General features: G+C 40.2%; 1 protein-coding gene across 1 annotated transcript in view; it reads left to right on the forward strand.

Annotated features, from left to right (window-relative positions):
* Dennd6a (DENN domain containing 6A) overlaps window positions 1-10,290 on the forward strand; it is a 52,579-nt gene extending 42,289 nt beyond the window's left edge. The window contains exons 16-20 of the mRNA XM_034497786.2: window positions 5,230-5,283; window positions 5,389-5,498; window positions 5,839-5,941; window positions 7,216-7,290; window positions 8,127-10,290. Coding sequence (XP_034353677.1) covers window positions 5,230-5,283; window positions 5,389-5,498; window positions 5,839-5,941; window positions 7,216-7,290; window positions 8,127-8,258 — 474 coding nt within the window. The 3' untranslated portion in view covers window positions 8,259-10,290. The remainder of the gene's footprint in view (window positions 1-5,229; window positions 5,284-5,388; window positions 5,499-5,838; window positions 5,942-7,215; window positions 7,291-8,126) is intronic.
* The last annotated feature ends 6,304 nt before the right edge of the window (window positions 10,291-16,594 follow it).

Here is a 16,594-nt window from a genome sequence, read left to right on the forward strand (position 1 = left end):
AATTTTTTTTTACTTGATAAAATTTTATTCTTTTTTTTATTCGCCATTCTTTTGAGATAAACTCAGAATTGTCTGAGTTGCTTTTTTATTTCTGTGATAGGAGACTATGATCAAGGTAACTTATACAACAATGTTTATTGGCGCTTATAGTTGTTGTAGAGGGTTAGAGTCTGTGATCATCATGGTGAGGGCATGGCAGCATGCATGAAGCTATGGTGCTGGAGCAGAAGCTGAGAGCCTGGGTCTTGATTCACAGTCTTGAGGTGGAGAAAGATAACTGGGAATGGGCTGAACTTTTGAAGGTCAAGCTAACACCTCTTCCAACAAGGCCACATACCTCCTAATACATCCCAAATGGTTCTACCAGCAGGGACAAGTATTTAAATATATGAGCCTATTCACTCAAACCACCCCCCCCCAACCCCCAGAATACATAGAGTTAAACTGATTGGAGTGGGGTGGTAATGAAGTGGGGGCGGGTGATGCTGGGATCTGTCCCAAGGCCTTGAACTTGCAAGGCAAATACTTTGCCACTAAGAGTTGAGCACAAAACAATAGATTCAATCCATAATTCCAGGTGATAAACAATATAGGATACCAGCTAGCTGCCTTTGATATGAAACTGATTGATCATCCAAGGTGATTACCTAACAACCAGATATCGAAGTGGAACATTATTGTGCACACCTACAATCCCAGCATTTAAGAGACAGTAACAGGGGATTGTTGAAAATCAGAGGCCAGTCAAGGGCCCAGAGTGCATTCCTGCCTCAAAAACAACAACAACAACAACAACAAAATCAAAAACCAAACAACAACAAACCCTTCCACAACACTGAAAAGGCCTCGTGCTGCAAAGGCAAGGTCAGGTTTGTGTATGGACCGAACAGTGGAATGGGTGGCTGAGCCTTCATCTGCACTTGTTACTTAACAACCAGCAGTCAACTGTAGTTGCCTTTGCACATGTGCCTGTCTGTCTGTCTGTTCCTCCTCCTCTCTTCCTCCTATCTGTCTTTTCTTCCCTCCTTAGCCTTGGCTGGCATGGAACCCACTATGCAGATCAGCCTGGCCCCAAATTTGTGGCATTCTTGTATGTCTACCTTGTGACTGCTGATATTATATGTGTGTGCTACCACACCTGGCTAAACATAGTGTTTATTAGGTGCCCCAGAGCCCAATAAAGTTGTAGCACCATAAAGCCACAATTTATTAGTCAAATATTTTATCACTGTGACAAATTCCCAAAAACACAGGTCAAAAGGAGGATTTATTTTTGCTAATTTCAGAGACTTGAGTGAAAGGTCAGCCTGTCCATTGTTTTAGGCTGGAGGCAGGGTAGTCTATCACAGCAGTGTGAACCTGTAACAGATACTACACACTTTGTGAGAAAGGAACAAGGTATCCATCCAGGGCTGTACTGTCAGTGACCCCTTGGCAGGCCCTACCTCATCCTAGCTCATTCCATACAAGTTTAGCAATGGATTAACCCATTGATGACTTAAGTGCTTCTATCATCTACTCACCTCTCAGTTGCATCCCCAGGTAGGGAACCAAGCCTTCAATGTCTGAGTCTTGGTAGGATGCTTTATATCCAACCACAGAAACCCCTTAAGGTAGTGAGTTTAATACCAGTGGTACATACATTCTAAGAAACTTAGCAGAGTGAGATATAAATATCAGCAGTATGACAGTGTGGTCTAGAAATTGCACCATTGCTTTATGTAATTGTTATAAAATCTACAAACATTATATGAAAGCAACCTGAAAATATTTGTTGTACATTTTAGAAAAAAAAATGTATTCTTTCTTGGTTTGGGGATAGAATTTTGATGCATTTAAATCTGTGTTATGCTGGGTATGTAATTCAGTGGTATAGTAAGCAACCCTTGGATTTGAGGCCTAGAATCAAACTTTATTTTTTTTGGTACTTAGGAACATAGGCTAAGGTGGGCCTGGTGATTTACTTCTATATTCCTAGCACTCAGGAAGGTGAAGCAGAAGGATTGTCAAAAGTTGAAAGCTAGCCAAGGCTGATGCTATCTTACAAACAAAAAACAAACGAGCAAACAAAACAAACCAACAAAATGCATAGCTGTGGAGCCCAATTCCAACTGAAAAATCCACAACACAGTTCCTCCACTGAGGGCTAGGGGTGCTTAGGAATCATTGTGTAAGAGGGAGTAGAAAGAGTGTAAGAGCCAGAAAAACAGGAAGTTTGCTGTGAGATTTCATATCATAGAAGCATCAGAGCTTGCACCCATGAAGTCTCACCAGTGTGGCTGTCTAAACATGACAGAACCATGACAATATCGATAGGCATGCTCACATGGAAGAGAAGACAAAGACTGTAGGCAACTGAGGAGTGATGAAAGTGGGAGAAACGGCCTTCCCTAGGGAAGGGCACACCAGTCGGTTATCCACTATCAGGTAGTCAGACTGGAAACATACGTACAAGTACTAGTAGACAGGCAGGGCAGGTAGTACTCTGTGTGTATGTTTAAGAAGACACACACACAAAACCAATTAAAGATAAAGAGGCCATGGATTTGAAAAGGCACAGGGTGGGCTAGTAGTTATATATGGAAGGTTTGGGAGGACAAAAGGAAAGGGAGAGGAATGATGTAATTATAATCTCAAATTAAATAGCAGCAATAAAAAAATAGAAAAGAAAGATGAATGTCAAATAGGCCTGAATTCAAGTTCAAACAATGAGTCTGGTCAGGTTGTTTAGCTTTGTGAAGCTTCAGTTTCCCAGCGGTTTCCTTAGCACAACATGTTTCAAGGATTACAAGAGATGAAGCATGTACAGTGTTATATATATTTCCAACATAGCATGCTTAATAATTGTCATTACAACCATATGTGGCTGGAAAAATGGCTATGCAGTTACAAGCACTTGTTGCTCTTGCTAAGGACCAGAGTTCTGTTCCAGCACCCATTTTTAGAAGTTCAAAACTGTCTGTAGTTCTAACTTTAGGGCATTCATCACCCTCTTCTGGTATCTATGAGTGATGAGCAAGAGGCAGAGGTAGACATATCTCTGAGTTAGAGGCCAGCCTGGTTTACAGAGTAAGTGCCAGGACAACCAGAACTACACAGAGAAGATGGATGGATGGATGGATGGATGGATGGATGGATGGATAGATGAGTTTAGAGACAGATACAGTAGCATAGTCCTATAATTACAATTGGTGTGGAGGTAGGAGGATTATGAGTTCAAAGATAGCTAGGAGTATATAGCAGGACCCTGTCTCAACAAACAAACAAGGGCTGATGAGAGGAGGGCTTGGAAGTAAAGGCAGGTGCTGCACAAGCCTGGCAACTCATTCAACCCGAGACCTGGATAAAGATGGAAGGAGAGAATTGGCTCCAGAGTTGTCCTCTAACTTTCGCATGTATGCTGTGTTACTTAGCCCGTATATATCATGCACTCGCACACAAATTATTATAAACAGACAACATTATGAGCTGGGTACAGTGCCATGTACCAGCTACCTGGGAAGCTAAGGTAGAAGGATCACGTGATTTCAAGATCAGCTTGGGCAATATAGCAAGCCACCAACCTCAGAAAGAAACAAAGCAAAACTAAAAGTAATCTATTTTGAGTGTCTAAGCCTTAGTTAAATTTTGTTAAAACATGATTTCCCAATTCATTTTAACTGGAGCAGTCTTGTAGAAAATGGTGAAAGCATTGAAAGAACATGATGGAAAAACTCAGAATCAGGTTGTCAAGATGACTTAGTGGGTCAAGGCGCTTGCTGCCAAACCTCATGATCTGAGTTCCATCTCTGGATCCCCAGGATCCATACGGTAGAAAGGAAGAGAGCTGACTTCTACATACATTTCATGGCATGTATGCACATATGCATGTGTGCGTCTACACACACACACCACACACCACACACACACACACACACACACACACACACACACACACAGAGAGAGAGAGAGAGAGAGAGAGAGAGAGAGAATAAATGAATGTAATAACTTAAAATTATTAAAAAACACAACACCTGGGCTCACTTTTACCCTCCTTACGCTCACAAGACTTCTCACTTCTCTGACTCCATGTAATATGAAGTTTTTTACTTTATCAACAAGCAAGTGATTGGTTCCACAGCAGACACCAGCAAGGTATTCTTTAATTCAGTTCTGATTGTTATCTACCTAGCTATAGCTTCATATCCCAAGTGCTGAGGCCTGGGTTCTGGATGATGCTTTATTCCATGTTAAATGCCAATCACAAACTCTAGTCTGTGATTACTGATCCATTCTAAATCCCATAATCCTCTTCTTGGGGTTTCACTAATTTACTTGAATGTCTCAGGGAAATACTTGATGTTAGTTGGTTTATTATACAGAACATTACAAAGAGTACAGATAAATAGATAGGATGGGGTATGAAGGGAGAGACCAAAGCTTGCACACCATCTCTGAATGTGCCACCCTTTATGAATGCCAGGGTTCTAACTTAGAACTCTTTACCACATGTCCTTTGGATTGCTACAGAGACTTACCGCATAAGCATGATTGAAGCACAGGTATCTGGGTCCATTGTTAGTGATGCAAAGAGTTCCTATTCAGATCTGATGCTACCAGACTGGGAGGTGGAAGTCAACAGAGCCTGTCTGCCAGACTCCTCCTTGAAGTTGTGATCCAGACCCTTTCTAAAATGGAGTTCTTAGTTTCTACTTTCAGACCAGATAGATTAGAAAGCTCCTGGCTAGCAACTTCTAGACAGTAAGGCCATAGAAGACTTAAGGGGTTTTTGTAATGCACTGTGGGGAGTGAAATTCTGTTTTCTATGACCTGCCTATAGTAGGGAGTTATAAATTTCACCCAGAAACTAGGTGAAAAAAGGTGTGTGTGTGTGTGTTGTCATAGAATCACTTGGACAAACATTTTATAAAAATGTAAGTTCCCTTAAGTAAGACTATATAAGAATGCCTAACATTGGGCTGGAGAGATGGCTCAGTGGTTAAGAGCACTGACTGCTCTTCCAAAGGTCCTGAGTTCAATTCCCAGCAACCACATGGTGGCTCACCATCTGTACTGAAATCTGATGCCCTCTTCTGGTGGGTCTGAAGACAGCAACAGGACAGTATACTTACACACATAAAATAAATAAATAAATCTTTAAAAAAAAAAAAAAAAAAAAAAAGAATGCCTAACATTTATCTATTTATGTATTTGTTTATATTCTTATTTTTTTATTTATTTTGGCTTCAGGAAAGATATGTGGCAAGCTTGATGCCTTTGCAGAAAAGTATTTCTCCGTGGAAGGTATGTGATATTCAAGCAATTTCCTCTTTCAGTTGTCTAGCTATAATTACCTTCTTTGAATAGAGCAGTTCCTTATTTCTAAATATAGCATGCCTTGTTTTCTAGAGTCCACCCCAGTTAAGGCAGTTTCTTCCAGAAGAATTTATGAAAACACTTGAGAAAACGGGGCCTCAGCTCACCTCTGGAATAAAGGGCGATTGGATTGGACTATACCGGTTAAGCTCTGAACTTATTTCCCTCCTAGATGTGGATCTTTTCTTTAAAACCTAGTTGAAAAGCAAGATTATTCATATCATATGGGTTCCTGAACTATAAGAAAGGAAGGAAAGGCTGGTATGGTGGTGCATGCCTATAATCCAAACACTTGGGCGGTGGAGCCAGGAGGATCTGGAAGGAGTCAGCTTCTTTTAGCAAGTTTGTTTTTCCCAGGCTTCACAGCAACCCTGGACTACTTGGGACCCTGTTTGTTCTTGTTTTGTTTTGTTCTAAGAGGGGAATTTTGAAACCAGAAATAAGTCTTAACCAAACTTTGCTTTTTTAATATTTATTTTGTAGGCAGTTCCTAAAGTCTCCAAATTTTGATGGCTGGTTCAAGACCCGACGGAAAGAAATGACCCAAAAATTGGAGGCACTTCATCTAGAAGCTCTTTGTGAAGAGGTCAGAAAAGAGTGTATTAGTACATGCAAGTGTTCAGAGTACAGAAGTATTCTTAGAGGTGTCAAGTAATCCTCAGACGGCACTTTATTACATTTATGTACTCATTCTGCGTGCATGTTTGTGTGCATGCATGCTGCAGTGTGAGTGTGAGCTGCAGCACACATCTCAGGAGCTAGTGCTCCTTTTCTCCCATGTGGGTTCAGGTCTAACCTGGGGGATCTGGCTTGACAGTAGTGCCTTTACCCACAGAGCCCTACTTTATTATAAATAGTATTCAAAGCTAACCTTCTCCTATCCTGTCCTATGAGTCAGGGCTCTCTCTCGATTGTCACATCAATTCCTTGAGGTCGGTGTTGTGATCTGCACTATGCTGCAGCTGTGGTTTAGGAGTGTGAGCTTGCCTCAGTTTGCACCCCCTAAGCTGTGAAGCCACGGCATGCTGTAGTCTGCTTTTTGGTCTATAAGAACTAACTGTGCACATCTCTTTCCAGTTGTGTGTTCAGTGACCTCAGTTAGTAGCATGAAATTACCTGCAGTGGGAGTATTATACCCCAGAAATCGGCAAATACTAAAGCAGAGAGTACTCCTGGGATCAGGACTCATGAGGCTCCAGGCTCAATCCAGCTGGCTTCTGCTGTGACCTAGTCACCGCCCCCAGTGGGGCTTGCACTGTGTGCGTGTGGCTGTACTGCATTTCGTCTTTGTCTCATGGCCTACTTCACAGTTCATTTCTCGAGACAGTACAGTCTAAAAAGTTTGATTTGTATTTGGCTTTAAATGTTGAGGTGGGCTGGTCACAGTGTTATCTTCTCTGTCATAAACTCCTAGTGACTGTGGTTTTTAGAAAAATACTATGATGAAAGCAACCTCAGGTAAGCTCTGTGAAGATCTTATTTGAAGATACAAAATTAATATCGAGTAGTACGTTCATGTTTGGTTATCTTGATTTGTTAGCTAAACATTCCTTATAAATGACTACTACAATAAAGATTAGTATTGCATTGAGCTGCTGTTTTGTTTTTCCCTCTTGACAAAAGGGCCACCTCAGAAAGGAGTTTTCTTACATTTTCTTACAGTTGTTTTGGCTGATACTGAAATTTACCTACGTAACACTTTTAGATCTTCATGACAATTTCCCTCAAGCTGTACTGCTGTGTTGGAGTTGTGTGCCCGACTTCCTTCCCATCTTGTCCTCCCTTTCCACCAGCCTCCCTGGTGGAAACAGAGAGGCTCTTCTGAGTATGTACCAATTGGGGATTTTCTTACTGTTCTAGGACCTCCTTCTCTGGATCCAGAAACACACAGAAGTAGAAACAGTGGACCTTGTATTGAAGCTGAAAAATAAGTTGGTATGTAACTAAAGAGATGAAGATAAAATGGACCTTTTTGTGAAAACGTTTTTCTCATCTGAGCTGACACTCACTCTATTGTGTACTACAGAAGTCATTTTAAAATGAGAACATTTGAGATTGGCCAATTGATGGTAGATCTCACTATTAATATTTGCTCACTTGGCTGGGCAGTGGTGGTGCACGCCTTTAATCCCAGCACTTGGGAGGCAGAGGCAGGCGGACTTCTGAGTTCAAGGCCAGCCTGGTCTACAAGAGTGAGTTCCAGGACAGCCAAGGCTACACAGAGAGACCCTGTCTCGAAAAAAAAAAAATTGCTCACTTAAATGGATCAAATGATTCTAAATTATTTGAAAGACATTTAAACAAATTTTAAAAATATTTTATGAGTATAAATGTATGGCTTGCTCTTAGTCATTGCATCATATGCATGCAATGCCTGCAGAAGCCAGAAAATGGCGCCCCCTCTGTTGGCAGTATAAAGCCATGTGTATGCTGGGACTGGAACCCAGGTCTTCCAGAAGTGTAGCAGTGCCCTTAACTGCTGAACTCTCCAGCTCCTCAAAAGACACTTAAAACAGAGTCTTTTGAACTCTCTAAAACCATTGTCTCACCTAGATTTTTTGCCACATAATATCTTTAAGCATCATCTGTGAATGTATTGAATGACCTTTTATTGAGGACCCTTTACACCCCTCCCCAACTTGATGTTCTCTACAGTTTTAGTTTCTGTAAATTCTAGGCTGAGACCTAAAGTTCAAAGAGATCATGTTATAAAAAGGTGCTTATATAGCAAATAGATTAATACAGATTCACTAAAAACATTCCTTATATAGTTGCAGGCTGACCGAGAGAATTTACCTGTAAAACCTGACACTGTGGAGAAGTTACGGACACATATAGATGCAATTATCCTAGCCTTACCAGAGGATCTGCAAGGCATACTGCTCAAGACTGGCATGACATGATACTTGCCAGGTTCTCCAGCCAGAAAGGACGGTGAACCGTGAAGCATACTGACACTTCATCTAGACGCACACAGGAGCTATCTCAGTGGCAGTAGCACGGAAACCAGCAGCAATTGCTAGATACAGGTGGAAAGACTGAGCGTATAAACAGACATTTTTAGTGCATTCTGTGGTGGTTCCACAATACCGAAATACCGAAAGACATTTCCATATTTTTAATCACGTTCTAAAGTGCTCTTATGAGAGACCTATGGGGCCATCAATGTAAGTGACTCCAAACTGCAGTGCCGGCATTGCAGATATTTTTTTAAATTGGTGCTGCTTTGCCCAATCATGTTGAAACTCAGGGGAATATAAAAATAATGTTCACACTGGCTGTCTTCTTAAGAAGGAAAACTGAACTTTCCAACTATAGCTAGATATAACTGAGGCTTATGTAGTGCCTTCCATTGTCCTAAATGTTTCACAGGGTCCAGCTGCTAATTGTAAAGCCTTTTTTTTTCTTTTTTAATTATGATGCATAACTTTAAAGGCATTATGTCAAGTAATCATTTGCTCAAAAGTGTTTCTTGTTGCCCCTCATGTTTATTGACTGGTGTTTTAAATTGTCGTGTAGGTTTTCATGTCACAACTCTACCATTTTCACAAGTACAATTTAGGAGTTTCTCCAAAGGAAGGAGGCATATGTAGTTCTGGTTATGGAAGAGCTGATTTCTCCCATCCCTGTTACTCACTGGGCCTTGATACACTAATTAGCTTGAGTGTCTTCTGAAAACATTCTCAGTATGAACATCATAGTCAGCTGTTTTTCAAAATAATTATTCTTATGTCAAAGATACCCATAAGCCATACATATAATAATTATTTGAGAATTTTACATATAGTTTTCAACATTATTTGTTGGGTAACACTATTTCCCCTGATGGATGATTTTCAGAAGACACAGAAGATTTTCAGAAGACTTTTCCTGTTGTGTAAATGAGCGTTATACTTTTGTTTGTTTTCATTTTGTTTGTACTACCTTGCCAAAAGTAGAAGGAGATAGTTTGGTTTGTGTTTAGATGGGAGTGTTTGCAGAAGCCACTGTTCAGATACGCACACAAGAAGTAGCACATATGTAAATAGCTGTGAACAGCCAAAACTAGGGGTATGTGTTTGTCACACAGTGGCTTCAGAAGCCATCTCTTGTTCTCTGTTGATGTTATTTTTAAGGGCATTCCTGATCCAAGAAGTTTTCTCTGTGCTTGCGACTGTGGTCTCATATCCAAGAGTACCCTTAGTCGTGGATACAGTCTCTTGAGGCATACCACTGTCCTAGAAAGAATATGGCATTTGAATGAAATCATTTGTCTGGATTGAATGGGTTGTTTTGTGAAACAATACTGACCTTTCAGAAAAGGGGCAACTACTTTTATATGCTAAAGTACTTCATAACTTTCTGGGAAACTATTTAGGTAGAAATGGTCATCTTATTATTTTTCAAAAAATGTATTTTAATAATTTCAAAATTTATAGACTGTTTGTGACATGAATATGAACGTCATTAGTATTATATCAAGGATTTTTGAAGTATACTTCTACAGGATATATCATTTTGAAGTTTATTTTGCACACCTAAAGAAAAACATGAAATGTCAATTAGCATGAAAATGCTGTCTTTATGTTTACCACATATAACAAACTCAACACATGTTGAAAACCAAATCAAATTCACCTACTTTATCTCTTAATTTCAAATTATGTACCTGCACAAATAGCATAAGGTTGCATTGGAAACCCGAGGAAGACTGGATGGTAACTTAAATTTTTTATGTGATTTTCAGAATTGTTTCTTTCTTTGTTTTTAAAGAGCTTAGTATTCAAACCCTGCCGCCGAATGTGTTATCTCCACCAGCATCAGAAGGAATCAGTGCTTTTAGGGTGTTATGTAATGCCTAGTGCCTTCTATTTACAGTGAAAAAGAGGCTTTGTGGAGGCATTTGTGGTCATTACCAAAAGCTTGAATTAAAGGCCTTGGATTTTAAAACACTTAGTTACCTTGTGTTATGTGTCTTCTTTTTTGGTTGTTTTTGTTTTGGAGACAAGCTTTCATGTATCCTAGACCAGCTTCAACCTCCATGTGTAGCCATGAATGATCTTGAACTTCTGATCTGCTTCTGCCTCCTATTGCTGGCCTGTTCCACCATGCCTAGTTCATGCAGTTGAGGACTGAACCCAAGGATTCATGTATTCTAGGCAAGCACTCTGCCAACTGAGCTACAAGCTCAGCCCTAACTTGGATTTCTGATATTTGGGATACTTGGGAAAACATACATAATGAAACTTGTACAATATTTAAAAATTTTATTTCTAGATAGTTTTTTTCAAATAAAATGAAAATCTAAACCTTTTTTTTTTTTTTTTTTCTATTTTACTGTGAACAGGTGAAATTATAAGATCCCAGTCAGATGCTGGTGGTGTACACCTTTAATCCTAGTGCTCAGAAGGCAGAGACAATGAAACGAAATGAATTGAAAGCATACTGAAATTTAAAGGTGTTTATATGTGGGACTCATGGGTATTTGCATTTTGGGTTTATTGGTTTTTGAGACAGGGTGTCTTTATGTAGCCCTCAATATCCTCAAACTCACTAATGTAGCCTGGGCTGATTTTGAACTCAGGGATTCCATGTCTCTCCCTTGCTAGTGCTGTGATTAAAGGCAAGTGTCACCATGCCCAGCCTAATGTATGGGTGTACATCAGTGTGTGCATGTCAGTGTGTGTGCATGTGTAAACCAAAAATCAACTCTGAGTGCTGTTCCCTGGGAACCATCTACTTCGATGTTTTGTTTTTTGTTTGGTTGGGTGTTTTTTTGTTTTGGTTTTGTTTTGTTTTGTTTTGAGACAGTCTCTCATTAACCTGGCACTAAGTAGGTTACAATGGCTGCACCGGGATTACATATACCACTGCACCTGATTTCTTTTTAGTGTGTTCAGGTCCTCATGCTTGTAAGGGAAGCACTTTACCAAGTGAGTTATCTCTCCAGCATCTAAGGGTATGTATGTATATATGTATGTATGTATGTATGTATGTATGTATGTATGAATGACAGGGTTTCTCTGTGTAGTCCTGGCTGTCCTAGAACTCACTCTGTAGACCAGATTGTCCTTGAACTTAGAGGTCTTCCTGCCTCTACCTCTCAAGTGCTGGAATTAAAGGCACATCATCACCACTTGGTTCATCCTTTACTCCGTTTTAAAGGTAGCAATTATGCTATAACAGCGGTAGAGTGTGTGGCTACCAGACGCAGAGTCTCAGGTTTGTTCCCCAGCATTACCAAAATGAAAGAAGAAAACTAATCTAAAGATTTATTTATATATTTATTTTATATGAGTATACTGAAGCTGTCTTCAGACACACCAGAAGAGGGCATCAGATTCCATTACAGATGGTTGTGAGCCACCATGTGGTTGCTGGGAATTGAACTCATGACCTCTAGAAGAGCAGCCAGTGCTTTTAACCACTGAGCCATCTCTCCAACTTCAAATAAAATGAATCTTAAAAGTATCCATGGACAAGATGGTTCAGTGGGTAAGGGCCCTTGTAGCCAAGCCTGATGACCTGAATTTGATCCCTAGGCCCAACATGGTGAAAGGAGAAAACCAACTTCCACAAGTTGTCCTTGAACCTCTACATTTATGCCATACCATATGTACATGTGTGTACACAGTCATTTTTAAATGTTTAAATAATTGTGTGTATATGACATGTGAGTGTGTATGTGTAAAAGTCAGAACACAATTTTGTGGAATTGGCTCCACCTTTATGTAGGTTCAGTAAGGTTCTACATGGTCCTTGGTTTACATGGCAGATGCCTATCTTCTGAGCCATCTTACTATCATGGAAAACACATTTTAGTGTTGGTTTGTTTGTTTTGACAGGGTATATAGCCCTGACTGGCTTGGAACTCTGTATAGATCAGGCTGGTCTCAAACTCACAGAGATCTTACGTTCTTTGTCTTCTCAGTACTGGGATTAAAGACATGAACCACCATGGTTCATGCCTGGCCCAACAGACAAATTGTAGTGACAGTTTTCAGGTACATGTTTTATGAACTTTTCTGCTTTTCTCCTGAGTTTGTAACTCCCTCTCCCATCTCTATTTTATTTCTGGTCTTAAAGGAAAACATGCAGTCTCTAATCAAGTATAATATATTAACTATAGAGTTTTTTTACATTTATTTTTACCATGTCTATGTCTGTGTGTGCATGCACACGCATCTGACTGAATAGCTGGCCAGTGAGCTTCCAGGCATTCTGCATCTGCCTCTCATCTCTTCTTACGAGCACACATCCACCATTTCTGTGGGTTCTGGGACTGCAGCTCAGATGCAGTTTGTGTGGAGATTATATATATATATAAAATAAATATATAAATAAAAATAAATAAAATAAATTATATAAAATATAATTTATATATATATATATATATTATCTATTGAGTAATAGATATTCTCTCCAGTCCCTGCTTCCTGTTTTTTTTGGGGGGTGGGGTGGGGGGATCGTTGCCTGCTGCATCTTAAAAACCACTGTTTTATATGTTACTGGTTTGGAGTTTGTGTTGTTTTGGGTGATGAATCTGATCCTTGTTCTTTGATCTTTGCTACAAGCAAAACATAGCAGTGTAGTTTTAACAGGCTTCTAGGCTTGAGAAATCTTAACATTTGAGAACCTAGATATATGAACTTAACAGTAGGTAATTTCTAAAAAAAAAAAACAAAACAACAAACAAACAAACAAGATCTTGTTATATAGACTGGTCTGAAGCTTGCCATCCCAGGGTAACTTCAAACTTGTGATCCTCCTGCCTCAGACTACTGAATGTCAGGATAATATGTCTGTACCACGTCATCCTGTTAATATGAGGTACTTGTTTCAGTATCACTACAGCTCTGATTAATGACTTGTTAAATCTAATTAGAGGGTTGTAGAATATTTGTTGGGTGGCTCATCCCTAATTTTTTGAAGCACAGGAGATGTTTTCTACAATTGGGAGCATATAAAACATTTATGATGGGTTGACATGGTGACTCACACATGGTTTAATCCCAGCTTGTGGAAAGCTAAGGCAAGATTACTATGAGTTTCAGGGCAACCTGGGCTACATAGTAAGGTGGACAACAACCTGTTTTGCAGGATTAACCTGTCTCACACAGACAAAAAGTGAAAGTAAAATCAAAAGAAAACATTCATACCACGCAAAGGCCGTAGATTTGTGTGAAGGAAAGCTTTGAAACATACCTTTATTGATAAATGTTGCTATGATTTTGAGCAACCTAACATGCAAAGTATAAGGTTTACCCTCCCCTACCCCATCCTTCTCTTACCTTCATTTATTTAACTGGAACTTTTATAAAGGTAGATACAATATTACTGGACACAGGCCTCAGTTGGTATACTCTTGATGAGATTACTTTGAAACATGCAGAAAACTTCTAGAAGTCAGGATGTGACTGCTATAATTCAGTTTTTAGTTGGTTGGTTGGTTGGTTTTTTGTTTTTCAAGACAGGGATTCTCTGTGTAGCCCTGGCTGTCCTGGAACTCACTCTGCAGACCAGGCTGGCCTCAAAATCAGAAATCTGCCTGTCTCTGCCTCCCAAGTGCTGGGATTAAAGGCGTGTGCTACCATTGCCCAGCAACTGTTGTAATTCTTAAGGGAGATGGCTTAGTAGTTGAAATCTCTGTTTTTAAAAGTTTTCTGTGCTAAGAATGTGACTTAGCTCATGGAGTCCTAGCTGGTCTGTATAGTTTATACTAGCAGCAAGCCCAGTATAATCTAGTTATGGTGTCTCCCCTGGAGGTAAGAGGCTCAGAAGCTCACAGTCATCCTCCACTACATGGTATGGTTAAGGTCAACCTGGGCTACATGAAAACTGTCTCAAAAATAAAAAAGTAAAGTAAATAAAAGACTCCCTGTAAGAAATGCTAAAATAGTTCAGTGCTTTTTAAAGCACAAGGTAAGGGGAAGTATTTCCCTTCAGTGAAGGAAGTTGGTAAATGTGGACTTAGTAAAGTCAAGCAAACTGTATTGTTGTCTTCAAAGTCAATATCATTTCCCCAAATTATTAAAGAGCAGACACAACCTTGACCCCCAGGGAAGCTTAAATCAGATATACAAGACCTCCTCCCAAAATAATTCAGAATAAGTAAAACATCTTGTTAAAAAAGGAGTAAAGAAAGAGGAGCCTGGAGAGATGGTTCAGCAGTTTAAGTATGTAGTGTATAGTTTTTGCTATACCCTCCGTGTTCCTGACTGGACACATATATGCTCCTGCCCAGGAGCCACCCTGGATCCCTCATGGATGAAACACTTTAACTTGAGAGTATAGCTTGACCTCTCTCCCAGAGAAATTTTAATATAAGCAAACAAAGCAATCTAAACAAATATTAACTGATGAGGTAGTGCTTTTGGTGTCCCCTGCCCTGACCTTCATAAGATCAAGGCCTACATTTTTTATATAATGTAAATTTAAATTCCCTTCTGCTTATTGTATAAGCCTATTTATAGACTCTAATTTTTATCATACTGTATTTACAATCCCAGAGATCTTATGTGGACCACGTTCTAAGATCCCAAGAAATTGTCCTGGCAAGACTTTTACATGTCCTTAATGATTTGTTTATTTTCTCTAACTTCTTGCTTCTGTGGAGCTTAATACCTGTTACTCTACCTTCTGGCTCTCTGCCTCTCATCTTAAACTCCTTGTATCAGTTTCAAACTGAGGGGGAAAAAATCCCCATGTGGCTCAGGCAAAACCTATCCTTAAAACCAGTTACATCAGGTTTATAACTATCCTTTATCTGGTGTCTGGAGACAAACAGCTTTATTGTCTGCTTCTCATTGCCTCACTCCTAGCTCTCAGGGAACTGCAGCCTGTTTGCACAGCAGGAGTTCCCAGCATCTCTAAGTTGAGGCTCTCCCAAACACCAGCTGTGTTCCTTCGTTTCAGTTTCACAAGCTGGAGCCATGAGACTCTGCTCTGTTCTGCTGAGAAACCAGCCGTCCTCCCCTATTAAACTATATCATTGTGTGTGTGTAAGCCATCTAAGAATTTTTAAAATAATAGTGGATTCTCACCATCCATGTAGCATGCCATTCTCACGGACTGCGCCACCAGCCCTGCCCAGGTTCCTGTGGATCCATTGATGAAACACACACACACACACACACACACACACACACACACACACACACACACGCATGCACACACACCTATTTTTAATATGCTTTTAGCTCAATACCTGGTCTCTTCTAAGCCTTCCTCAACTAGCATGCCCTTCTTTTCACTCCCAATTCTACACCTCTAAATCTGCACTCAGCTTAGTTGTGTTTCTGATCTTCTGTCTACTACCCCAGGCCCAGCTGGGAAGCTGTCAGTGGCCACTCCACCCATCAGCTCACATGACTGGTTGCTCTTCTCTTTCCCAAGAATGGCTAATTCTTTCCTCCTACTGTACCTGCTAGGCTGCCTCCGGGAACCTGGAAGTCCTGCCTCTTCCTCCCCGGACACTGGCCGCCAGCATCTTTATTGATTATCAAGAACCAATTGGGGAACAGGATCGTCAGCATTTATTCCTGATCAGTGCATCAGAACCACCCCTATAAAAGTTCTCCAGCTGTTTTTTGTAAAGACAGAGTTGGGCTCCTAGCACCTACATGGTGGCTCACAACTGGCTGGCTGTTACTCCAGTACCAGAGGCTTGGACAGCTGGCTTCCCTGTGCACCAGGCATGCATAGGATGCACAGACAAAGATGCAGGCAAAACACTTGTGCACATGAAATAAAATGAAATTTTAAAAGGAACAAATAGATGATTATAAAAATCATAAAAACTAAGGTAAGGTTTAATTTCTACCAGGTTTGTCTCCACTGTACCACTCTTGCCTGTGTCTTACTGATGTACACAGACTGGGTTTGGGCATGTTAATGTTTGTTTTACCATACTCCACATCTCTGTAACTGTTTTCCATCCACATGTTTCTGAGCTCCAGGCTTACTGGTAAACTCACTATTCCCGGCTGTGATGAGCCTGGGTTTTCGAGTGGAGAATCAGCTCCCTGTTGGTAAACACCACCTAGGTGGCTGTGTTACATGTTCCCTCTGCTTTGTTCATTGAACAGGCTATGCTAGCTAAAGACTCCAAAAATTCCACACTGATGCCTATAGAAGAAACGGTAGGTGGGTAAGAGTCTTCATAGAAGCATAGGTACTTTTCTACTATTGAGGATAAATAATGTTCAGAAGATGTAACTTTTCAAAAGATGAGTCATGGGGTAATGAAAGAGAATGAGGT

The sequence above is a fragment of the Arvicanthis niloticus genome, chromosome 3 (genome assembly GCF_011762505.2).
Source record: "Arvicanthis niloticus isolate mArvNil1 chromosome 3, mArvNil1.pat.X, whole genome shotgun sequence".
In the NCBI taxonomy this organism is placed as follows: Eukaryota; Metazoa; Chordata; class Mammalia; order Rodentia; family Muridae; genus Arvicanthis; species Arvicanthis niloticus.